Source organism: Manis javanica, unplaced genomic scaffold (genome assembly GCF_040802235.1).
Source record: "Manis javanica isolate MJ-LG unplaced genomic scaffold, MJ_LKY HiC_scaffold_25, whole genome shotgun sequence".
NCBI classification, from domain to species: Eukaryota; Metazoa; Chordata; class Mammalia; order Pholidota; family Manidae; genus Manis; species Manis javanica.
This window is the reverse complement of record NW_027332171.1, coordinates 216,000-241,467: the sequence shown is the minus strand read 5'-3', so window position 1 is coordinate 241,467 and position 25,468 is coordinate 216,000. Positions and strand designations below refer to the sequence as shown.

The 25,468-nt window shown below is 49.9% G+C and overlaps 1 protein-coding gene and 3 long non-coding RNA genes across 7 annotated transcripts in view; 1 reads left to right on the top strand and 3 right to left on the bottom strand.

Annotated features, from left to right (window-relative positions):
- Window positions 1-6,504, bottom strand: part of LOC118967890 (uncharacterized) — a 30,384-nt gene extending 23,880 nt beyond the window's left edge. Inside the window, exon 1 of the long non-coding RNA XR_005055210.2 lies at window positions 6,368-6,504. This is a non-coding gene — a long non-coding RNA (uncharacterized lncRNA). The remainder of the gene's footprint in view (window positions 1-6,367) is intronic.
- MS4A18 (membrane spanning 4-domains A18) lies at window positions 374-17,498 on the top strand. Its single transcript, XM_036995830.2, has 7 exons — window positions 374-624; window positions 3,650-4,127; window positions 6,390-6,503; window positions 10,338-10,394; window positions 12,036-12,128; window positions 14,608-14,721; window positions 17,052-17,498. Exons 2-7 carry the CDS (start codon window positions 3,690-3,692, stop codon window positions 17,283-17,285), a joined length of 1,050 nt encoding a protein of 349 aa, XP_036851725.2. The 5' UTR covers window positions 374-624; window positions 3,650-3,689; the 3' UTR covers window positions 17,286-17,498.
- Window positions 8,789-10,994, bottom strand: LOC118967888 (uncharacterized). 2 transcript variants are annotated; one of them, XR_005055203.2, is made up of 3 exons: window positions 10,914-10,994; window positions 10,733-10,833; window positions 8,789-9,324 (listed from the first exon to the last, which is right to left on the bottom strand). It is a non-coding gene; the product is annotated as an uncharacterized lncRNA (long non-coding RNA). The 2 variants fall into 2 exon arrangements; XR_005055204.2 differs by having other exon boundaries at window positions 8,789-9,027.
- Window positions 14,643-16,811, bottom strand: LOC118967889 (uncharacterized). Of its 3 annotated transcripts, XR_005055208.2 has the most exons (5): window positions 16,556-16,811; window positions 15,700-15,938; window positions 15,300-15,432; window positions 14,864-14,966; window positions 14,643-14,759 (listed from the first exon to the last, which is right to left on the bottom strand). It is a non-coding gene; the product is annotated as an uncharacterized lncRNA (long non-coding RNA). The 3 variants fall into 3 exon arrangements; XR_005055206.2 differs by having other exon boundaries at window positions 15,300-15,938; XR_005055207.2 differs by having other exon boundaries at window positions 15,300-15,938; window positions 16,718-16,811.
- Window positions 17,499-25,468: the final 7,970 nt, after the last annotated feature.

Here is a 25,468-nt window from a genome sequence, read left to right as displayed (position 1 = left end):
CTTCTGGAATATGCTGTGTCTTTTGCACAGCTTTAATCTGACCCACCTTTCAGTGTCTACTGTGAGTTGAATATCCAGTTCACTAGCCACTCACAAAACTCCAGGGAGCAGTCCAATTCTTGGACGTGTCTCCCAACTTTATCACTGATAGTTTGGTGATATTTGTCTCTAGCCACAACTTGTAATATGATTATCCAATAATGGTTATATTCTGTCTTTCCAATTTATTGTAAACTTATAGTGACCTTTGTATCCCAGCATCTAGCATACCACCTGGCACTCAATAAAGATTTGCTAATTGCTTGCAAAGTATAATCTATTAGCTTATAAAGCCTTAGTGGCCACTTCTGGACCTCTCAGTTGTTCAAAGGAAGACGCTGGAAGGAGTTCCCATGGACTACCACTCCAACCAAGGCCATCAACACTCTGAAGGGCCAATAAACCCAACTTGGAAGCCATAGAATGAGCTTATTGTTTGACTCTAAATGAAACTGCAAAAAGGACTTTGGAGCTTCAAAGAGAAACCAATTGTTTTCCTTCATCAGGAATTCCTGGACCAGATTTCAGAGACCCACGGGACGTGAAGAAGGAACATTCATTCGCAAGGCTCACCAAGACCACAAGGTAAGACTTCTATGAATTATTCTGCATGACTGACAGAGACTGGGTCATATCAAGGGAGACATGGAGCCTAGACAGGCGCTAAGAATTGTTTCTGGGTAACTGCAACAAGTCAGGGGTCCACATATTACCTTTTTATAAAAGCACTTCAGATAAACTAGTGCATTCCATCAAGACAGAGCTTGCAGTGACCTGCCCTGAAGTTGAGTTTGGCCAGCTGGGAAGTAACTGAAGAGTCAGAACAGGCTCCAGAACCTAGTTCTTAAAATGAGCAGTCTTAAGAGAGAAGGCTAGGCACCCTACAGGGCATCTGGCTCACGCCCTCCTCAAGTACAACTGCAAATACACTGTGATCAGGTTTATTTAGGACTTTGATCGAGAATTGATACAACCTCTCTGGACAGAACCACCTCTCTTTGTACCTGACAGCAGATGGAACTCGAGGGGTCGCAGGAGTGCCCGTCACAGGACTCGGCTGCCTGTGCCAATTGCTGGGTCTGTGGTTATATGGCTTTGCACACATATAAGAAGGAAGGCTGTTCTGAAGAAGGGACATAGAAATCACCCATTTTCTCATCTCATGAAGCACAGAATAACATTTAGTACAGCATTTACTATGAAAATGGAAGGCAGACAGGCTGGGGTTCAAATCTCAGCTTAAGCATTTCCTAACCTTGTGACTGTGATCAAGTTACTCAGCCTCTATTCACCTTAGTTACTTCATCAGCAAAATGGTCACAGTGGTAATATATCCCTGCAGGAACTGCCTGATGGGTACAGGGCTGTGAGGCATGAACACCCATGGGTGCTGAGTTGTCAGGTAACAGACCAATGCAGTTGGCCTTATGGAAGAGAACAGTTGAAAGGCACCTTAGAAACCAGCTGGATTTAAAAATAAGGAAAAATCTAGAAATGTCACAAAATTCTATAAACCAATATTTATAAGAGCCAAGGGAAGGGAAGTAAGTCACCAAGAAGAGAGTGTAGGACACTGATGTACAGCCTTGGTTCTCAAACTGCCAGTGTCAGATCCAGCAAAACACAGACAGCATATGAAATACAGATGGCTGGTCCCCACCCCAGGGTTTCTGATTCAGTAGGTCTGTGGAGGGGATGGAGAACTGGTATTTCTAAGAGGTTCCCCAGTGAGACTGACACTGCTGGTCTGGAGACCACGCTTTGAGATCCACTGTTGTTAAGCTCTGGGAACAAAATAGTTTGAAGTCACTTAGAAAATATGTTCAAAACATAGCCCTTCTCTTCAGATGGTCTTTACCCTCAACAAAGAAATGTTAATTAGTATTTCCTCTGTGCCAGGCTCTGCTGGAAGCTTTCTCACTTAATAACACCCTTCGGGGCCGAGGAGGCATTGCTATTATCTACCTTTCATAGACAAGGAGACTGAGGCCTAGGCAGTTTCTGCAACTTGTTCAAGGTCACATGACTAGAAAATTAAGAAATGAGAAATAGATCCACAGCTGTCTGAGCTCGTGATGCCCTCCTGCCTTTGGGTTTATTTTTCAGCTGATAGGTAGTAACTACTGACAACCCAATCAGCCAGCACTGAACCCAAGTTGATCATTGACAGTCTTTTTCTCACTCTGGAGCTCTTGAGGTGATAGAGCACTGTGACAGGATACATTTTATAACTCTGATTAGGAGATGATAAAAGTCTCCTGACAGCTTATTTCTGGAATCCAGGAGCCATAGAAGTTGTTTTGCTGCTAGCAGGGAGGGTACAACATCGGTGGAGAGACAAGATCAACAGCTACAATTAACACCAAGTAATGGTACTGGTGACCTTTCTCTCATCTAAATGGGATGTCTTTACCTGCCAATGTCTTCAACGTTCTGAGGAAGATACACACCTGCCTCCTCCCATTGCATGCTTGCTTATCAGCATAGAAAAATTAAGAAATTCTCCAGTCTCTCAGCTTATCAGAGGTCAAATCAGAATCATATCCCAAGTCTCACTCCAAGTGATTCCTTTATCACTTGGAGGATTCAGTAGAAACTACATGCTATTAAGGATTTGGCTGCTATCTAATCTCTAGTACCCTGAAGCATAATGGTTTAAACATGGATAAGTGGAAATCAGAGAAATTTCTCCATGGTCCTAACCCCAACACCAACATAGACAAGACTCATGAAGAGACGTAAAAGGATGATCATTCCCAGCCCATTCGGTCCATGGTCCCTCCTCAGATGGCAAGTAGCCCAGGAGAGAGTCTGTGCTTTCTCTCCAAAACCAATTAATGTTGACAAGTCAGACACAAATTCACTGAATTAAATTAAATCCACAAACTAGTTAACTAGTTATAAACTTCAAAAGGCAGAAAGCACAGCTGGGGTTAGTGAGAACCTGGAACCAAGGATCAAAGGGCATCAGGATCCAGGGCAGTCCCTCTCTGTCTCTCTCTGTCTCTGTCTCTCATGCTCTCTCTTTCTCCTCTTCTTTTTCTCTCCCTCCCACTCACCATATCACTCTCGTTCTTTCCACTGTTGTCTCCCTCTACTCCTCCTACACGTGACATAAATGGGACCCCTCCAGCTCTGCACAGCCTCTGTCCCACAGTGGTCCTTGAGTCCAGTTCCAAATTCCCAGGCGAGAAGAGCTATGGGCCCAGGTGGGATCAGTTGTCCATCCCCAGGCCAATCAGCAGGATGGAGAGGAGACAGGGCGGAGAAGTGGCACCTGATCGCTCAGATAACTCAGGGCAGGCAAATGGAAATACCAGCTGCAGGGCTCCAGACAAAGCCACTGCGCAAACTGTAAATAAAAGGTCTACAAAGAGTTAAGTAGCCTCGAGAAACCTAGTCTGGTAAATTCAACCCCTGAAATAGAACACAGCAGGTCCCAAGAGCATGGACTAGAAAGAAGGCAAGAACCTTATTTTGTATAATATTGTGCCAGATTATTTTTGTTTTAATGAAGATGAAACTAAAGCTAACAGGCAAGATGGAAGGGTAAGATGCATTAATCATTTTATCAAAGGAAGAAAAATGCACCTTCTTATATGTTTTGCAGCAGTGAAAACAAGCCCAAGCCAGAGATCAGAGCCAACAGCATGCCCGGTGTTATTGCCCCAGGTAACGTCCATGTCGCTCAGCCCTGGAACTCTGCGGCTCCTGGAAGCCGTGGGCAGCCTTTGGGTGTGTCCACTTACTCAACCTCAGGAGTGACCATATGTGATACAGGAAGAGGGAACTTACAGACCCCACTCATGATGATCCAGAATCCAGCGGAACTGAGAGATGTACAGAGTCAGCCCGTTGTGCTCCAGAATCCGGCGGGAGTGGCCCATTGGCAGCCCCCACACGGCGTGATCCAGTACCCCCTTGGAACTGCGGATCTCCAGACCTTGCCTGGGGACCCTCAGAATCCCCAACAATTCATCCCTGTGCAGATGCAAACCTCAAACCAGCCTCAATGGAACATGTCGTTTGGATCCTTTTCTACATTTGATCCCAAGAAATTCATAAATGAGGAAGTCAGAACATTAGGGGTGAGTGTGATTTTTTTTGAGTCACTTCCTAAGCACACCTCTAGTGCACTTGGATGAGGAAGGGAATGGATTTAGAGGGCAAAGGACAAAAGGGTAGGTGACAGTTTCTGGAGGCTGGACCAGGACGACCTTCCCTGGCCTTCTTCCCACTCCCCAGTCAGATCTACAGTCTCTGGGGAGGCTGTAAAACTGATAAGACCTTCCCTGTCTAGCTATCAGGGTCAAGAGTCAGCAAAAGTTTCACTGAAATGACCGTTGGCCCCAAGTAAGGCCACCAGCTTTCAGGGTCAACTGGATTTGCTGGTGACCTCAGACACACCCTTTCCCCTCCCCGGGCCTCCATTCCCTCATCTTTAGAAGGAGAAGTTTCAGGAGCTGCAATCTTAAATTCCTCTCTGATTTCCTCTTCAACCAAGGGGATTCCTGACACTTTCCTGCTTCCCCTGGTTTCACTGGGTACCTTGCAAGCCTCAGTTCAATTCTGTTTTTGAGGCAGAAGCCAGATCTGTCCTGCACCCCACTGGATGCCCGGCCAGCTGTTAGCACGGGGCCTGGCAGGTAACAGATACATTCACTCATTCAACATGGCAGCACTCTACAGGGAGCTGGGGATTCAGAGATGGACAAGACACCATCCTTGAAGACCAAGGAGGGTCTTTGTTTCTTACTGGTTGTCATAATAATACCTTCTGGCCGTTGCCATAAGACACAGGCTCAAATTGTCATGTGTGCCCAAAGAGTGCACACTGTCCAGCTTCTTTGACAGGACACACCACCTACTGGGGGCAGGAGGGCGGGGACGGGTTCAGAAGGGGGGCAGGCTCATGAACACCCCGACCCATCCTTCCTCTTTGATTCTTCAGGAACAAACACATAGATTGTACCAAGAACAAGCCATTGTTTGCATCCTGAACGTATCAAAACCAAATCTTGGCCTAAATTCTATAAAACAGAACCAGGAATAGGAATCCTGCTCCCAAGCATCAAATGAGATTATAAATATGTGTGGAAAGCCTTCAATAGGTAAAGATATTATATGATATTGCATATAGTAAATTTATGTTATGATTACTTTTCTTTTATTCCCAAATTCTGGGCAAATGCTTGTTAACTTTGCCTCCCAATTCTCTTAAGATACTTTGGGAGGATTTGAGAATTTCTCAAAACAATCATTTTAAGTCAGAGCAAATACCTGGCAAACCTGGTCAAACACAGTGAAAAGCCAAAAACATGGACAATCTTTAGTCAATTAAAACTTCATTTTGGAAGGAAACTATACCCACATAAGATAAGATAAAGTGAGCACAAAGACAAAGTCAAGCCCATCCCCTCATGAAGGGATGTCACATGCCATCCAGATCTGTCACCATGTCATAGGTTCATGGGGCAGGAGAGCTGCAAGCTTCTGCTCTGCCCTGGTCCCGTGACCCCTAAGGAAACTGAGGCCCAGAGACATCAAATGCCACCCCCAAGTCCTCAGGGGTAGCAAAGGCTGCATGGCCACCAAATAGGAAGGCATTTGTCCTGAATGGGGCATCAGAAAAGGATTTAGTTGGTCCTTGAGGGAAGCCTAGGATTTCAGTAGGATTAGGGTAAAGCCAGTAAATTTCACAGACAGAAGTCGAAGAAAAGCAGAGGGAGGAGGAAGACCGCAGGCCTTGTGGGCCCTGAGGGTCTCCCAGACTGTCACTGCAAAGGGGAGTTTGGGGCACATCAAGGGAAGGCTGAAAAGAGAACATGGGGGTTGGGCAGAGGAACCGGTGGGCAGAGGGCTTTGAAACACCTGCCACGCACGAGGAACTGGTCTCCATGTTCAGTGGGCACTTCTCTACAGCAACCCTGCAAGCCAGATACGATTATCCTTGTTTTACAAATAAGGAAACAGACTCAGAGTGTGCTGGTCTGAGGCCGCACAACTGGCCAGCGCCAGTGCCAGATCCAAGCCCAGCCAGTTTTCAGCAAACCCCAGGCTGCCCCTTGCATGCCCTGGGGGGACAGATGCTGAAGGCAAGACGTTTCCCCCTTTAGTCTCTCCGTTCTTGTATGCCAGTGGTTGTCAACCCCGAGTGCACACTAGTGTCACATGTGGAGCTTTAAAAAATGCCTAGGCCCAGACCCCACCCCTAGAGATTTTGACCTGCAGGTGGGCCCCAACACCAGTCATATGTCATGGATTCTGGGGCCCCGCCAGGGCTGCAGAGGGCAGCAGACGGCCCTCGGCCCCAGCTCTGCACACTTACAGTGACCTGTCCTCCCCGGCAGGCCATCCAGATCCTCATCGGCCTGACACATATCTTCTCTGCAATCAATCCTTTGCTGTATCACAGCTTGTCCACCACCGGGATATCAGGGTACCCGCTCTGGGGAGGAGTATCCGTGAGTACAAGGCCACGTGGCCTCCTTCCTGGGTCACCAGACAGGGATGGGGCAGGGCAGGAAGGAGCTAACCACAGGTGCACAAAGGCTGAAAGACACCCCCCACCCCTGCAACGCCCTCTCCTGCCTGTCAGAGACTTTTGTCTCCAGACAAACAGGACATGGGCTTTAACTCCTCCATTCCCTCTGGGTTCTCCTTTTATGAAATGCCTCATATGCAAATCAGAGTACATAAAATTACGTGCTAGAGCCACATCTACCTACCAGTCCCGAGAACCAGCTGTAACATTTTCAGGAATTACGTAAACTGGTTGTCAAACCATTGGGTGAAGGGAGACAGGCTGTGACAGGTGTATGTTCACTGCAGGAGTCAAGAGCTTCTCCAAATCAGGGCCTCCCCCTGTATCACTGCCCCCTACAAGGCAGATGTCAGACATTTAGCAGCACACCACTGAGCGCATCTAACAGTGTAGAGTTTAATTGGACTACTCTGGTATATAATGATACACGTAGTTCGTAGAGTGGTCAAAGACAAAGACAGAAATTCATAGGCATGGAGGGTGGAATGGTGGTAGCCTGGGACTGGGGGGAGGGAGGAGCAGGGCGTCAGTGTCCAGTGGATACGGAGCGCCACTGCGAGGAGGTCTGGCGGTGGATGGTGGTGGCAACTGCACAACAGTGTGAGTGTGCTTGGTGACTGTGAAATGTACACTCAAAGGTGATTGTGATGGCAAAGTTTGTGTATGTTATGACAATTAAAAATTCTAAAAATCTAAATAATGACTGGCTTATGTGCCCACCCCCTGGCTTAAAAGAGAGAGCACCACCAACTATTTTAAAACCCCTGTTTTTAAAATCCCAAGGGTATCTCTCTTCCTACCCCCAGAGGAAACCACTCATCTTAACGCTACATTTATCATTCCCTTACTTTTCTTCATCGTCCAACCTCTTAGGCCTGCTTTCTACTGGGTGGCTTGTCTTTCTCTTTTTGACTCTTTTGGATTCTCCATATCCTGCATGTTTCCCGTTTGTTAGTTATGTGTTGCAAATAGCTTCTAATTTCCTGGCTTCTCCTTTTACTTTCTTTATGGTGCCTTTGGATGAACCAAAGATTTTAATTTTAATGTGGTCTAACTTGTGAAAACTTTTATTGTGCATGCTTTTTATATCTTGCTGAAGAAATCTTTTCCTCTCCAAGGCTATAAGGAGATTCTTTTATATTTTCTTCTAAAATTTTAAAAGTTTGTCTTTTACATGTAAATCCTTAATCCTACAGGAGATTGATTCAGATTAATGTTATAGAGTGAAAAGTCCGATTGTATTGTCTTCTCTCTCTGTGGATAATTGTTCCAGCATCATTTACTGGTCAAGCTCTCCTTTCTCCACTTACCTGTAAAGCCAACTGTCTGTGATCTGTCTGTATGTGTGTGGGTCTGTTTCTGGGATCTCTCATTTGTTCCATGTGTCTCCTTGCCTGCCCTTCACCTATATATTACACTGTATTTAATCATTTACTATGGCTTTAGAGTAAATCTTGATATCTAGAATTTCCCTGAATTCCTTCTTTTCAGAAATGTCTTAATCTTAGCTTTTGATCACCCATCTAAACTGCATATTCCATGAAAAATTCTCTTGAGATTTTAACTGATTCTGAATTTACAGATCAATTTAGGAAGAATTTGCATCTTTATGATATTGAGCCTTCTGATATATGAATATGGCTTATTGCTCCATTTACTAAGGCTACTTTAATGCCTTTCAATAAGGTTCAATCAGCTTCTCCATGGAAACATATATCTTTTCTTAGCTATTTTTTCCTAAATATTTTTACACTTTCCTTGCTTAAATATAAATTTCATTTTCCTTTGATAAATAAATTTTAAACTTACATTTTCAAACTGTTTATTCCTGGTATATGGACATGCAACTGACTTTTGCATGTTGACCTTATATCTAGTTAAGTTACTAAAACTTTCTTATTAGTTCTATGATTTGCATGTAGGATCTTTTGGGATTTCTGGGTGGACTATCATATCATCTACTAATAATGATCCTATTGTTTCTTCCTTTTCAATCCCTTATTTTGTATTTACTTTTCTTGTCTTATCATAGTGGCTAATACCTCCTTCCTGCATTCTTAGATTTCAGCTAAATTTTAGACATTAGTCCCTAAAACAAACAAACCCTCTGAGACTAGGTTACAATTTTAGGATATCAGATCATCCAGTTCAAATGTCCTCTCGAAAATTTACAAGCATCAGTCACAATAAATGCTCTTAGATCAGTTTAGTATTTACAAGTATTTCTCAGACAGCATCTCAATGATCCTAATGAAAAGTAATATGAGGTAGGAACTAGTTCTGTGGTCATTTTGCAGATGAGGAAGTTGAAGCAGCTTAAACAGCAGCTCAAGGATCATCTGGCTAGAAAGCCGGGGATCTGTGCCTGGGTGGGGTGACTCCAAATCCATCCCAGTGTTTATTCTTTCTGAGTTGAGGTCCTTTGATGTTCTGTAACTCCAGCACTGTCATGAGATCATCATATATGTCAAATAATTTCCTTCATGCACTGGATTTTTTTCAAAACTTTTTGAAATTTTTGAAATTCATTTGTCAATCCTGCATTGATTGTTACAATAGTCACAGTAAGAAAAATACAGGTTAAGTCAATAAAATCTGCTTTTCTCTAACTACAAACTTGCCTTTAAAATGTATCATTAGGCTGGTGGGAGTTCAGGCTAGCTTATCACCCAGATGACCTTGTTCCAGGCTTGTTTTCTCTGCACAGTGGTGACAGGAACACCTGCCCTTTGGGGCAACGCCTTGAACATAAATAAGTCCCATGTGAGGAGAATGTGGTCACAGCTGGAAGGCTGAGAGTTGCTTTCAGTAGGTGGTATTATAACCTTTAGGGAGGGTGAGCAGCTGTCATGCTCCTCAAACTCTCTGAAAGCCCAATCTTCCCTTTATAGTCCAACCTTACTGCCTTCTGGCCTCCCCAATAGCAGAGAAAATGAGTTCCTTTGGGGAGCAGCTTCAAAAGTGCTACCAAGGCCCCTGCATTCCTTATAATTCCACCTATATTCTCCCATTAGAACTGCATGACCCATGTAGGTAGAGAGCAGGGATTTTATCTCATGCCCATTTGCCAGATGAGAAGACTGAGGCTTGGAGAGGTTAGGTGAGATGACCACATCCTCCTAACTAGGAAGTGTTAGAAATAGTCTTGAGCCTACCCCCCATCAGTTAAAGGCTCTTATAACTAAACCAAATTCTCAGTGCCTCTGTGTTCATATATCCACTACTTGCCTCACAGTATTGAGGGCTACTCAGGACCCTCAGGCTGGGGCAGTGACATGGCTAGGATCACAGCAAGGTGAGTTTAGGGCAGAAGTGGAGCAGAAACCTAGGTCTCCTGTCTCCCAGCCCCAAGGCTCTGCTCACCCTGCTACTCTGACCCCTGGTTTTCCAAGACCACAGCTAAGGATGGGGCAGCATGAGGTCAGATAGGCAAACAATTAGTTTGGGCAATGACCGTGCTCAGGCAAGAGACCCAAGAAGAACTAGTCACAGAAAATAATGAGACTTCTAGACAAAATTCGTTTTAGGGGAAAGGAAGGTTTTAGACTAGACATGCAGAAGTTTGAGTGTCATGATATTCTGTATACTTGGAGTCTTGCCATTGAAATTATGAAAGTGTTGACAGAAGGTAAACTGATTTGCACATCGTGAGAAACTAAGTGTCTCGAACATAAAGACTGAGCACTGTATCTCTGAATGATGGTGCTTTTTCAACGCACTGGACAATTGCTCATTCTCTTTTTTGTCTGTGTAGTTTATTGCATCTGGAGCCCTCTCGGTGTGTGCTGAAAAGAACCCCAGCCCTTGTATGGTGAGTTATGATGCCATCTCTGACCATCCCCGAACATTAGAATTTGACTCTATAGCAAACACAGGAAAAGGCCTCACAGCAGCAGAGTGGCCTGGCCTTGGCCCTGGGTCAGTGCTTACAGAGTTTGTTCCATTCAATCCCTCAAATCTGCAAAGTTCTAGTATCCCCATTTTATAGAGAAGGAAACTGAGGCACAGAGAGTTCAGGTGACTTGACTAAGATCACACAGTGGGAACAGAGCAGAGTCAGGATCTGAAGCCAGAGCTCCCTGATTCCAGAGCGGTGCTTTCACTCTTGGCATTTAACTACTCAAAGACTTGGTGGTTTGGGAAACTCACAAGCCTTTGCAGTGCAATGACCTGGAGAGCTCTTAATAAGCAGAAAGCCAGGTTGAGGCTCAGTGGAAACGTATACATTTCAGCCACCTCTTGCGCTGGACCTGGAAAAGTGAGGGGAATGTTTGACTTGAATAATTTAGAGTCCAAACCCCAGGACACAGGGCCCAGAATTCCCTTTTACCTTTGGAGTGTCATCTTCTGTCTCAGCAACCAGCAATGTATCTTTGCATGTTTTGAATTTTATCACAGCCCCACAGCTTCTTTGGGAGAAATTTAGAGTTCACAGAGGCCCCTCTCATCCCTGGCTCCAAGTCCCCCTTCCCTGCCTCCACATTCTCTGTATAACTTCTCCCACCTCTTTAATAGCAAAGCCTCTGGTTGGCTTGGGGCTGGGTATCTAACAGACGGCTTCCAATTACCAATCCCCAGTCTGCAAGGCAAATTTCTGCTGCCCCACAGTCTGCCTTCCTCCACCCCCTTCAACAGGACCAGAACCCCCCTGAGAACCCCAACATCAGCTGAGCTTACAGTGCCCCTTAATAGCCTAACAAAAGTAGATCAAGCTCTCTCCCACATCCTCTGAGAAGTCTGACGCCCTTTCTAAGATGTCTGCCAATCCTGGAGGGCTCCTCGTCCCCTCTGCTTCTGATGTCTGACCTCCGTCGGAGTCTCTCCCACAGTCTCTGCTCTGCCTGACAGCTGCCCTGGCCTCTTCCCAAAGGTGGAACACAGTCCCCTCTATATTCCCTCTGCCGCTCCATCTCATAACTACCCTCAGGGGAGGCAGTCTGAGTAGGACATGGACAGTGACTAGTTGGAGGGCTTCCGAATCTCAACACTGAGAGCAGATCCTTTAAAATTTAAATTAGACTTCCTAGGTCCAAAACCCTTCCCTAGCCAATCCTGCCCACCCAGACTCCAGCCTCCCACCGGCAGGAGAACTTCCCTGCTGCCTTCTCTCAAAGCAAGCCTGGAACCCCTGCTCCTGTGCCCCCAAATCCCTGCTCATTTCTTCTGCAGAGCAGTTCAGCATCCTTTTCTTGTCTCCCTCCAGCCCAACTTCCCAATCTCATTTCCTGCTTCTCAGCCGCTTATGGAGGTATTTCCCCAAACACGGTCCCTGCCCTACATGGACTTTGCACATTGAGTAAAGAATTTCTTACCTCCTTGCACATGGGCTAAGCCGGCCTGCCACTCTGCTGAACCATCTCCTTGCTGCCCTGGGCTCTCTTTTCTTCTTCTCCCAGGAGTTTCCATAACCCCAGCTTCAGACTCAGCTCTCTCCACCCCCTGCCTCCTCCAGGTGAATGCCAGCATCGGCATGAACATCGTCAGCTCCATCCTCGCCCTGATCGGAGTCTTCATTCTCATCGCAGATTTGATCTTGCCCCTGACGGTGAGCACTGGGCCCCATGCTTCCAAAAGGCTGGGAGGACTTGCTGACAAGGTTGCTCCAGTGCAGGAAGGTGTGTCGTGGCAGAATTCCATCCTAGTACGACAACACTGGGTCCAAAAAATTACTTAGCCCCTCACCAAAACGCTATGACCTCTGAGGCAGGCGTGATGGACCCCCACTGTACAGATGAGGACCTGAGACTCAGAGCTGAAGCCAGTGGGCCCCTCCTCACACCTTCCTGTTCCTGCCAGGGCAGCTGCCACACTCAGATTCACAAGATCACCTGCCCCCAGGCATCTGTTGAGGGACAGCCTGTCGCAGGAACAGGAGGTGCTGACACTAGGTCTTGTCTTAGTTGGGGGCCCCCCACATACAGATGCTGGGACAAGGACTCGGTGCAAGTCGTCGACTGCACCAATTACCCCAGGAAACACCAGTAGGGAAGGGAGGTCAGAAAAGCAAGGAGAGGAAGCCACACATAAAGGGTGCCCTGAAGCAAGTCACCCCTGGAGCTTAATCCTGCCAGGGCTCTGGTGGGCAGTGCAGACCATGCACCTCAGAGTTATACCTCATCCTGGGGCAAGCGAGCCAGGGCACCTGCCCACCAACTCCCTACCAGCATCAGCTGAGAACTGCCCCTGAGGGGCATCGAGTCCCCAGGGCTTCCAGTCTGCACGCGCACGAGCAAAGGCGTCTCTGGAGCCAAAGGGAGTGCTCTGGCCAAGCGAGGCAGCCGGGAGTCAGCCAGCAGCACGGGGAGAGTCGGGGCCCGGGGACCAGGGGGGGACGTCGCTGGCGTTCATGTGGCACTCGAGCAGGCCTGAAGAGCAGGATCAAGATTAACTTGCCCCACTGTTACAGCAACCTGGTCCTCCCTCCATACTAACCGAGCAAGCCAGAGAGAGCCGGCAGGGCACGGGGTTTAAAGCCTGACCTGTCTATGGGGCGAGGCGATCTCCAAGGGGAGAAGACCCTGTGGACCCAGCTGATGTAACTTGGTATCTGGAGGGTGTGGCAGCCGGCCAGAAGCCCAGGCAGGGTGCTGGCCTCCAGGGTCCAGCACGTGCAACTAGGACATGCCCCCTGGGGGTGTCATGGTTGTGGAAAGTCAAGAGTCACAGTATCTGCAGGCGTCTGTGGGGCCTCTGCCAATCACGGGCAGAGGAGGGTAGTGTAGTGCAGGGCTTTGGAATCCAACAGGCGCAGGCCCAAACCCTGGGAGACCCACACTCAGCTGCAGAGAGAAGAGCGTGCGGGGGTGAGGATGCGACGCCGAGCTCTGTGGACCTGCCCTCCCGGCCGTGGGTGGAGCTCCGGGGGGCCCCTTCAGTCCTGCCTTGGCCAGGGGCTCAGCCAGGGCCGGGATTGTCTTAACGGAAGCCTCTGCAGCTCTGAAGGCCCCTCCCAGCCTTCCAAGGGCAGCGTCCAGGCAGGGTGACAGGAAGCAGGAAAACGACGCAGGAGCCGGCAGAGCTGATGATCCTGACCTTGCTGGTGCCCATGCCCCGACCCCCAGGGACGAACCCCAGCCCCTCCCCCAACACATTTACCCCACCAGGGTGCTCCATTTGGGTGCTTCCCAGAGCTGATTGTGAGACAAGTAGTTTATTTGAAAGGGGAAGGAAACACCTCTAGGGTGATGGGGAAATGAGACAGGAAAGAGAAGGAAGCCAACAAAGGTGTGTTGTTAAGCCATTTACCTCGGAGTGTTGGTCTGTGAACTTGCCCCTGGATGTGGAGGGCAAAGAGAAATGGAAGAGGCAATCGCTATAGGTGGGTCCGTGGCAGGTTGAATAAGCAAGCAAACGTACCCGCGAGGCTTGTCTCAGGGTGGCTGCAGGAAGAGTGGATCCCTGCGCTTACAAGTTTATATGGAGGTCTGAATGGGGTTCAGGCACATAGTAGTCCAGATGGTCTCAGCGACACATTACTCTCTGAAGGCTGCGTTTTTGAAAACGCCTCCCACTGTGAGAGGGCATTCTAAGGCTGGGAGGGGTGAGGAGCCTCCCATTGCCCAGTTCAGCCCACAGGTCAACTGGCGGTCCTTTCCTCTAGACCTTCTCCAACACTGAGGGCAGCTGGAGCTCAACTGGGAAAGACGGTGCAGAGCGCATGCCCCAGGCACCCCCTCCCAGCCTAAGGGTGAGGGAGCCGGGGTAGTTACCCATCTCCTGCCAACGGTCACTGATAGAGGAATTTCCCCAGAATTTCAGGCCTGTTGTGCAAACACCACAGTGGACTCCAAGGGCCAGAGAAGACTCGAAGGCCAAAGCAAACGCAGGTGTTGGCAGCTGGAAGTCAGGCCAAAGTGCATGCAGGGGCGTGTGAGGGGGGCACAAACAGCATTGGCTCCAATGTGCACAAGGCTACAGGAGAGTCTGGGGTCTTCCACATGAGGCCCGTGATGAGCCCTGCAGGCATGGACAGTTACCTACACTCTTACCCAAATGGCTAGAAATCTATTCCTTTCTGCCTCTAGATTTATGTGAAGGCGATTTCTGGTGGTCTCCTCCCCTTTGCCCTCCTGGAGTTCTGCCTCACGTGCACGGCCTCACATTTTGGATGCCAGGCTGCCTGCTGGAACCAGTCTGAGGTGAGTATTGGACTCTATTCTAGGAACCAGTGCATGTTCTGGGGATAACAAAGGTGACCAGAGATAAGAGAATGTCATAGTCTGTTCAGGCCACTATAAGAAATACACCATAGGGGTATTTGCCCCACTGTTTGCTACATACCAAACAATCCAAAATTTAATGACCTAAGATCGGGGTGCCAGCGTGGTTGGGTTTCTGGTGAGAACCCTCTCCCGGGTTGCAGCCTGCTGACTTCTTGTTAAAGCTTCACATGGCAGGAAGAGAACAAGAGAGCTCTCAGGGGTGGCTTTATAAGGACCTGAATCCCACTCATGAGAGCTCCACCCTCGGATTACTTCCTAAAGGTCCTACTTCCTCATACCATCGCATTGGGGGTTAGGATTTTTCATCATGTGAATTTGGGAGGAACACAAACAGTCCTCTGCAGAGAGGGGCTATCCGTTATGTTTTTTTGCATAACAAGCTACCCCAAAACTTAAGTAATACAGCAGCCATTTCTTTAGCTCATGATTCTGAGTGTCATCAGTTTGGGCTGTGATCAGAGGGTAGCTCTTCTGCTGGTCTCAGGTGAACTCACTCAGACATCTGCAGTAGCTACCAGGTTGGCCCGGGGACGGCTGCTCCACAGAGGCCTCGGAGGGACGGTGCAGCTCTGCTCCGCGTGGCATATCCTCCTCCAGCAGGCTAGCCCAGGCTTCTTCAGAGAGTAACTGGGTTCCAAGAGCAGTGAGGCGGGGCCAGCCCCCACAAGCAAGCGCTGTAAGTCCCTATTTGTGTTCCATTCCCAAATGTCCCATTGGCCAAGCTAAATCACATGACCACCCCCAGATTCAGTGGGTGGAGAAATGGCTCTACCTCTCAGTGAGAGGAGCTACAATGTCGCGTAGCAGAGAGGCATGAATATGATGATAGGAAGCACTTGTAGCCAGTTCGGTGGTCTACAACGGTCTTCCCCTCTGACCACAAATTACACTTACCTGACATGACATGAAAATATGCTCACCCCATCCCAGGATGCCCAGAAGTCCCATCTAATTAAGGCATCAAGCTTGAAGTCCCAGGATCCAAATCAGGTCTAGATGTGACTGAGGATTTGGGGCTGTGGCTCTTCCTGATCCAGAGAACGATGACCTAAAAACAAGTTCTGGCCCCCGTCCATCCATTCTTAACATTCTTTAGTGAGGCAAGAACAGGACAACTGCAGGACACCCTCCCACTAGACAAGGAAGAACAGGAGAGAGAGAGCTCCGTGGTATCACTGCACCTGATTCCTAAGATCCTTAGAAGCCTTCCTGTCTAGCTGAAAGGGTTGACTAGCCACTGCCTTAAGTCTTTCAAAGGTGTTAACAAAGGGTTATATGGACACATCCTTGATTTGATCTTTGTCCTCCGGTCTAGTTTTACTTGGAATATCATCTGTCTGTTGGGGACCCTAGAAATAAGAGGTAATTTTATTTTCCAACTCATCAAGTCCTGGACCCTCAATATTCCTTCTAATTTTATTACTTGCAAACTAAATCATTCTGTACCTGATCTTTCTTACAGAACTTTATTATAGGCAGTGAGGTGCAGCCAACCGGCATTCCCAGCATTCTGCCTGGTGATCTCCTTAGCCACATCCAGAAGTTATTAGATATGTTTTCTGTCTTCCAAAATGTGGCAGTGCTCTGCCATTTCAGGGCATGGGCAGCCGCACTCAGGCTGCCGTGGTGGTTTCCTCACTGCTTCCCCAGCCTCCATCTGCCACCCAGTCCCAAAGAGAGCACACGTGTTAGATTTTTGTTACTCCACTTCTAGCTACCAACTTCCATTTCAATTACCTTTGCTACATACCAAACAATCCAAATCTTAATGACCTAAACAATAACCACTTCTGTGGCTCATGACTCTCTGGGTCTGCTGGACAGTTCTTCTGGCCTGGACCAGCGCAGCTCATCTCTGCAATCGGCTGGTGAGTTTGTCAATGCCTGGATGACCTCGGATGGCCTCACTTACATGTCTGGCTGCTGGCAAGCTGGCTCAACAGGGACAGCTGGCCTGCTAGTCTCTCATTATCTGGTGGGCCGGCCCAGGCTTCTCTTTAAGGCAGCCTCAGTGTTTCAAAGAGCAACAAGGGAGAGCAAGCCCCAATGTACCAACACTCTCTAGGTCTCTGCTTGCATCACACTTTTACTGTTGTTCCATTGGCCAAGGAAGTTACATAACCAAGCCCAGCATCAGCGGGGGAGGGTGTACTGAAAGGCACAGGAGCAGGAAGGGGAAGAATCTGTGGCCATTTTTGTAATTTACCACAGAGGAAGATGATGATTTCACATCCTTTGTCTTTCAGAACATGCTGGCATTTCCAACCATATTCAATGCCAACCCAGCCAATGCTACCACAGGCCCCGGCAACAACACTACCACCTGCCCAGCCAGTACTACCACTGGCCCTGTCAACGCTACCACCAAACTGGCCAACAGTCCTGCAAGCTCCTCCATCCCTACCCACCCCACCAACACTCCGATGGTAACACCCCAGCCACATTCCTGTGAGGGTGTAGGTGGCATTGCCCAGAAGTAGATGACATGGAATGACTGTTTCAATGGCACAGAAGATTACAGCAGAATCTTTCCTTTCCCCTCAAATATCCCTGAAACTGCAGCACTGTCCTGAGCCACAGCGCACAACCATTTTCTCCCTTCTTTATGCCTAAGCTTCGTTTTTGTTTGTTAATAATGTCTTTCTTTTTTTTAATTCATAAATAATTCCCCTTGGGCTCTGGCCACGTTTTAACATGGTGAACTGCAGAGTGCATTTTTACTTCATGGCTCCTGGCACATGCACACTGTTCAGAAACCAGTTCTAAATTGGTGACTCAGTCATAAAACTCTTGGGGTCTGAGTCTGGCCCCTCCCCCAAAACTCTTTGACCATGACATGGTCACCCCCAAGGAGTGTAGAGAGTGTGCATGCTGCCGCCGGCAGTGCACAGGCCTCAGCATTCACGAGCAATGAGTGGAAGGCATGTGGACACATACGCTGCCTGACGGAACCCTGGAGAGCATGCGCCGTCCCTGCCCCAGGGACCAGCAGGGCCTCTGTAGGTATAGAGTCAGCCACAAGGCCCACCCTCTTGTCTCCCTCCCTCCTCTCTCTTCTGTTCCCATGCTTTCCTCCAGGGCCCTGGCTCCAGCCCAACAACAGTCCAGAAGGTCCAGATGCTGGAAACCATATGTCTGGTGCCCTCCAAGGGGGGGCGGTGGCCCCTTAAAGACTTCCAGAATTATTCCCAGTGGCGCCTCTCCAAGGGACCCACAAACTCTTCTCTTGCTAATTCCACAACTGCTCCTGGCTTGACTTCAATAAGTGATTATGCTCGAGCATCAGTTTTCTACCAGGAGTAAGGGAGAGAGGATGCAAAATGAGTGAAGGGTCAGAAAACCCTACCGCCTCACACCCGGTAGCCCGCAGCCTCCCACAGCCAGGACCTTTGGGCGAGGGACACATTTGTGACACTGATCCCCAAAAGGGCCCTATGACCACGATATACCCCCTAAAGTGTGGTTCCAGAGACCATTCTAATACAAGACCCAGAGGGCTGGGAGGGAAGGGGATGGGCAACAGTCATGTATGCAGCACCTATATTTCACTGAGCACAGGTGTCTAATTGCCAACAATAATATAGGTAGATATTTTCAGCCAATTTTATGGAGGAGGAAACTAAGTCTCAGAGAGGAAAACCATTGTCTGAGCTACAGTCCCAGAGCAGTGGACACAAAACAGGATTCCCAGTCTCCTGACCTACAGCCATGTGCTCTTCCCACCACACCACACCAGCTCTTCCTGCTGCCTTTTCTCTCTGGATCATAGGATCCACTCCCCATGCCCACCCATTGGCAGGGAAATATAAGGTGGCATGGGAACAGCACCCTTGCATGGGGCTGGAGAGAGTATGTGGGAGGAACTGCAGATCTCAGACGGAGCTGGAAGTGGATAGACCCAAGGCCTCAGGTCAGAACAGTCACATGGCCGCTTCTACCAAGTTCTGTTGGCAAAGGATACCCCAGGGCAGCTCAAAGGTTTGGGAAAACAGACTCCAGTTCTAGCTGCAGGAGGGGTGTCTACACAGAGGGCAACCACCCTGCTGCACTGTTCTGCCCCTGGTTTGGATGAGAGCTGGCCCAGGGCTCCCCTTCCCAGCCCCTCCCATGCCACCTTCAGCCCCCAAGGCCCTGGGTGTCTTCCTGACTGCAGAGGCCTCAGGGACTGTTCTGGTGAGACCTGGATCCAGAAACCGATGCACAAATTCTCTGTGCTTATGCCAATTGAATACTACTCTGTGCACGAACACATGCATCATGCATGCTTATACACACTCACACAGCCCTTGTGGCTGACTCTATACATACACACACTTACACTTACATATGCTCACATGCTCAAGTGCACACACACCCTATGTGTGTTCGCACACATGCTCACACCCTCACTCATTTCCACACTCACATACATGTTCTTACTGGCACATGCTAACACCCACATACTCACTCGCTCACACCAAATACACATGCACACTGCCCCCTGCCACTGGAAAGCTGTGGACCTGCGTCCCTTATCCAACATCATCCACAAGTTCAGGTAGAAGGAAGTCAGGCAGCCTCCCGGTTTCTCTCAGCTTCCCTCCACAGCTGCAGGAGGGCGAAAGCCAACATGGATCCCACTCCCAACTCTAACGCTAATGGGGGGATGCCGGCTTGCCACTTGCCTCTCTGGGCCTCAGTTTCCCCTTCTGTACACTGAAGTAAGGACCTGAGTGCTCCCAAGGGGCCCTGCAGCTGGAGGCCAACGACCCCACCAGCAGCTTCCGGGCCCTCAGCTGGCCGGGAGGGGCTGAGAACTTCGCAGAGCAGCAGCATACGAGCAGAGCGGGTTTCCAAGCCCCACACGAATTGCAAGGCTTTCACAGGAATATGTGTGAACTCAGGAGAGGCGGCTGCGGGGGAGCAGAGGCAGCGGGGAGCAGTGGCGGGCACAGCGGCCGGGGCAGCGGGTGAGCACGCGGGGCCCTGCCATGGGCGACGGGAAATGGGGCAGGGGAGCGGGTGCCGGGCATGGAGGAGCAAGAGAGACTGGGCCAAGAAGGCTGTGCTGGTGGGTCTTACCCACCTGGCACTATGGACCCGCGGCCCAGGACCACAGCCCCACTGCCCAGGTGGTGGGGGCAAAGGAGGCATCACAGCTTGTTGAGCTCCTCTGTCCTCAAAGCCGGTCCCTGAGCTGACTCCGTATTCCCAGAGGCCCCAGCACCCTGACCATCCTCCCAGGGGCATGGAGTCCCTCTCCAACAGCCCCCAGCCCGCCCGGGAGGGTCAGAAAGGCAACGCCAGCCCAGATGCAGGTGCCTGCCCTGTCCCTTCTGCAGGGAAAGAGGACCCAGCAGGGAGGCTGATCTGGACAGGGGCTTAAGGGCAAATACTGCCTCGCCCCTCATTTCTGGCTGGGGAGATGGAGACCCAGGAGGGGAAGGGGCTGTCTGCTCCCACAGGCCCTCAGGGAGGAGTGGGCAGCGGAGCCCAGGGGAACCTGCCGAGGGGCCGGGCGGTGGGTGCGGTCCAGTCTGATGAGTGTGGGGCCTGGGGGGTCTGTCTTCCTCCTCCATGTGTCTGCATCTCTTGGCACCCTTTCTGGGCAGTGGGTCAGGTGTATGATTCCAGGGTAGCGTGTGTCTGGGCTCAGCCTGGACAAAGGCAGTGAGTCAGTGCCGGACCAGGAGACCTCAGGTCAGCTGGGGGAAGCCGGTGGAGTCAGGGTCCTAGAGCTCACCGAGGCCACATGGTGCAGCCCCCATGCCCTGACAGTGCGGTGCCTAGACCAGAGTGGCTGCAGTGGGCTGGGAAGGAGCAGGGGATGGAGTCAGACGACCTAGGTTTGCGCCCAGCTCTACTCCATATCCTGACTGTGTGGCCCTAGGCAAGGCACCTTACTTACCTTCTAAATGACAGGTAATGAGCCCTCTCTCCTGGCAGGGTGTGCTGAGCTGCTGGGTCTCTGCCTGCCGGGAGGGTCCTGGGGAGAGGCTCCCAGCAGGAGCACAGTTCACCTCACCTCAAGCTCTAGAGGGGCAGCATTCAAGTGAAGGGGTCCCTGCACAGTCCCCCTGCTCCAGTTTACAGGTGGGGAAACTGAGACTCATGAACAGCTGACTTGCCTTGAAGGGCTCTGAGCTCAATTTCCTCATCAGCAAAGTGGGAAGAACGATGGTACCTACCTCACAAGGCTATTGATGACAGCAGCTAGAAGGCACTGCATGCCTCCAGGCCAGGCCAGGCCCTGTGCTGGGCGCCAGGTGGGCACGGTCTCTTTTACAATTGGCAGTGACTGCGGGGCTGCAGGCAGCCAGCCCCAGCTTTCCTGGCTGCTCTCAGGCAAGACAAACAGCCCGACTTAGTCTCTGGGGTGTCCGATCTTGTGTTATGTCACAATCTGATTGAGGGCACGTCGGTCCTCAGCCCAGCACAGGGCAGGTGAGGAGGGGACGTGGTGGGGCCCCCTTCCCCTTCCGGCCAGCTCTCCCTCCTCCTGCCCAGCTGGCTAACTCACTTTCTGCCTCGCCTGGTGGGTGGGGAGAATGGGAAGGTGCTGATGAAGGGGACAGGGAAACACACTTGCCTGCTACTCCCCCTGAGGCTGGCGGTGTCTGAGCCAACTTCTCTGCAGAGGGGTCCTGTGGGACCCTCCACAACTCCTCCCTCAGGGCAGGAGTCTGGCAGGTGCAGACCACAGGGGATGCGTACCCATCCTCCACGGCTCCCAAAAGCTAGCCTCTCCATCCTGTCTTAAGGTGAACAGGATGCACCCCTTCCCCCGCAAGGGGCCCAGATCACTCTAAATATTCTCTCCGCAAATCCTCCTCAGTCTCCATTCCCCGCCCTGTGGGTGGGAGTGTCAGAGTCATCTAGCGGTTTCTTGGTCACCTGCTTTTTGCAAGTCCCACTGGGCCGTCTGTGGGACAGCTCACCACAGTCACTGGTCTCAGCTGAGACTTCTGTTTGAACGTGTCTGATGAATATTCCCAATTTCAAGGCCACAGCCTGTCCTGCTCCACCACACTGCTGCTGCTGACCCTCGGTTTGCTGGTCTGCAAAGTGAGCTACTACCCAGCTCGCAGGGCTGCTGAAAGGATCTATGGTTCTCATACAGATGACAGTGTTTTATGTACTGTAAAGGGCTGTGCATATGCGGGTCCAGCACTACCGCTGCTCCTTCAGCATCGATAACAGACCTCTTGTTGATGTCTGCATGTCTTCTGTGTCTCTATCGTGGGCAGCCAGTGCTCACCTTGTAAACTCCTGGAGGCAGGGGACTCTGATTTGCCCTTCCTTCCACCTGCCCACCCCTGGCACACGTGCATTAGCATTTAGGGCAAGCTAGCTTGTCACATAGTAATGAAAAAAGGAGTTCTCTTTCTGGGTGGCACAGAGCCATAGGCACGGGCCAGGTGGCTTCTGGACTGAGGCATGGTCTCCAGCCAGGGGGTGCAGATGCTCTGGTGGTGCTGCAGGGGTGGGTACAGAGAGGAGCTGGTGAGTCTCAGGAACTATGTGACACTTGCCTGCTCGCTGTTACCACTTAACCCGCCTTATCAGCAGGAGCCTATTTTTGTAGGTGTTTTCTCTTCTTCTGAGGAGGGTGAGGTCTCAGTTTCAGCCCATTTCTCACCACCTGCCCGGGAGAGATGTTGTTAACTATTCATGTGCTCCCTTCTGGGGCTGCTCAGGCCCCAGCGACAGCTCAGGACAAGTCTGCCAACCAGCGGTGGCATCAGCCTTTGGGACCCCAGTGAACATTCACAAATGCACTGCAAACCTCAAGGGCCTCGTGCCCAGTTTTCACCTGTCCCTGGTGAAACAACAACTATATGGACAGAGCAGCGAGGTGTTCACTGAGTTAAATTTGTTCCATTTAAAGGTTTCGTGCTTTTATTCTAAAATTACATCCTTCCTTCCTAATGGGTGAGAACGTGGATGCTTTCTTTAAATGAGCTTATCAAGGACATGGACAGTGGCAGATTTATGCAGTCCCCACTGGTTCGCGATTTGCTGCTGCATGAACTCCAAGCATCTTGGAGTGGTCGCTCCAAGGAGTGAGCACAAGTGCTGGTCCTTCCCTCTGACAAACGCAGACTTCAAACCCAGGAGTGGGTAAATTCCACACAGTCAGCATTCCTCCCAGGAGAGGGAGTCCGGCACCTATCCCCATCCATCCTCCGAGGTGCTGTGTGACCATGGGAGAAACCCTCACCCTCTCTGAACCTCCAGTTGCCTCATCTCTAAGCGTGACTAATCATCCTTGCTTGTCTCTCCTGCAGAATGAGATGAGGGCTCATGCTCACTAGTCACACCTCAAGAAGACCCACAGGGCAGGAGGGTCCTCCCCAGCCTACATCCCCATCTTCCTACCTCCTCACTCTCTCTGCCCATTTTCTTGGCCACTCGGACCAGGCGATGTTTAGCAGTGTCCTCAGCAACTGTGCACTCCCCCAAGATGTGTCTGGCAGGGAGGGAACAGGCCAATGAGAAGGGGAGGAGAAAGAAATTGAAGAGAGAACAAGAAAAGCAAAGGAACATGGGGTTGGGGAGGTGGCAGCAGAGAGGCAGCCACCTCCGAGGACCCTGCTTGGGTCCACGTCCCCCTTGAGGACATCCCTGAGTTCTTCAGTCAAGGTCGACCAGGCCTCCCTCCACCCTCCGACATCCTTCTCCTAGTGGCGGCCCTGCTCTACCTTTCAAGACTCTTTGAGGACAGGACATCAGGTCTCAATTCATCTGTATATTCTCAGCACCTAAGCTTGGTGCTCGTAGTAGATGCTCAATAATCATTTGTTGGACTGAATAGCAAACTTCTCTTGCTAGGCTCTGGAGGGCGTGGACTCTGTGTCTGACCCCTATTTATAGTCATTTTTGGGGGAATGGAGGAATCAGGAGAAGCTAGGCTGTGCTGCTGTAACAAACAGCTCAGTGGCCTAACACAACAAGGGCTTGTCTCCTCCTCGCATTGCATGTCCCTTGGGGGCTCGTCCGCACGTCGTGCTCATTCAGGGTCCCAGGGAGACAGAACAGAGCAAGTCGCCACGATAAAGAGGGAAAGGGCCTTGCAGTGTCTTTTTCCCTGATGACTCATTGCCTCCACACAGTTATACAATTACTTCTGATTACATTTATTTAGCCAAAACAAGTGATGTGACCACACCAAACTTTAATGGAAGAGCTGGAACAACAGGCAAATAGCACCCATGACTGCCCTGGAGGGTGGCGCCAGGTGGGGGCCAATGCAGGCTTTGGGGATGAACAAATGTGGACTTGAACCCTGGCTCTGCCATTTACTAGCCACGCCACCCTAAGTAAGTCCCCTCACTGCTCGGAGCCCAGGCGGTCTCATCTGTAAAATAAACCTTCAAGAATTATCAAAGGATCCGTGTGAGGATAAGAAATAACATATTTGAGGTGCCTAGAAAAGAGCAAGTCTTCAAAAAAAAGAAAAAAAGTTTATTATAAGTTCTGAGGAACCTGATACCCAGCACCAAAGCAGCGTGGAGCTCTGTCACTGTGAATTGGTTTAGAAAGTTCCAGAAAGGTGCATGATGAGATAGGATCGCATTGACATTGCTTTGAAACTATCACCCTAAGTCAAACCCCAACACATTCACAGCACCCTGCCAATGTCCAAGGACTAAGGCGCTAGCCTCTGCAGCAGGGTGAGCAGCCATCACCATCCTCATTTTATAAATATGAGACAAACTCAGTGCCCCAAACAACAACAAATCATCAATGTAACAATGTCTGAAGCTGTAGCCAAAATGTAGTTTCCCATGCGCAGCACTATGCCAGACGGTGTTCTAAGAACAAAGTTGGCAAACTACAGCCCACAGATCCCACAGGCCTGCCACTTGCTGTCATAAATACTGCTCAGTTGGAACACAGCCACACACATTTGTGTACTGTGCTGCCTCTGTCTGCTCTGTGTGACAGTGGGAGTGTCCTTCTCGCAACAGACACTCTATGGCCCCACAGAGCCCTGTAGAATTACTATCTGACTCTACAGAAAAACTTAGCCAACCCTGCTCTAAGCAGTGTCCATGTCTTCTAATAGTCATTTCCATGTGAGTTCCTAGAAATGAGGCCCCAGCTGAGTGGGAGCTGCAAAGTGAGGTCACAGTGAAATCCCTGTGGAGGTCCCAGACTCCAGGGAGCCCCATGAGCAGGCCCTTCAAAATGACAGGTGACTTCCATCACCCCCTAAACACCAGCAGGTTTTTACCCCATGACGCCTCCAGTCACAGAAATCTTGGATACACTGCATTCTGTCTCTTTGTAGCAGGTCCAGCACAGTCCCTCCACCCCCACTTTGTGCACTGATGTAGGGCAAACCTGTCATAAATAAATGGGCCAGAGGCTCCCCAGAAGTTGAGAACATAGTCACCACAGAACAGGGAGGCTGAGCCCTCATCAGCAGAAAGCCTTTGCAGAACCACTGAGACTTTGCTGCACGGTCTGCGAGCTGGCTCTCTCCTGACAGACATGTATGATAGCTCTCAGGGCACCAGGAAAAACGCACATTAATTGTTCAGTGTAAGTGACTCATTTATCCATATTATTTTTAAGAACACACATCAGGCAAATAGTGTTGAAACAAATCACACTCTAACGGATGGCTTGTATCAGGTTTGTGTGTGTTATTTCCATCCAATTCACACCAAACCCTGTA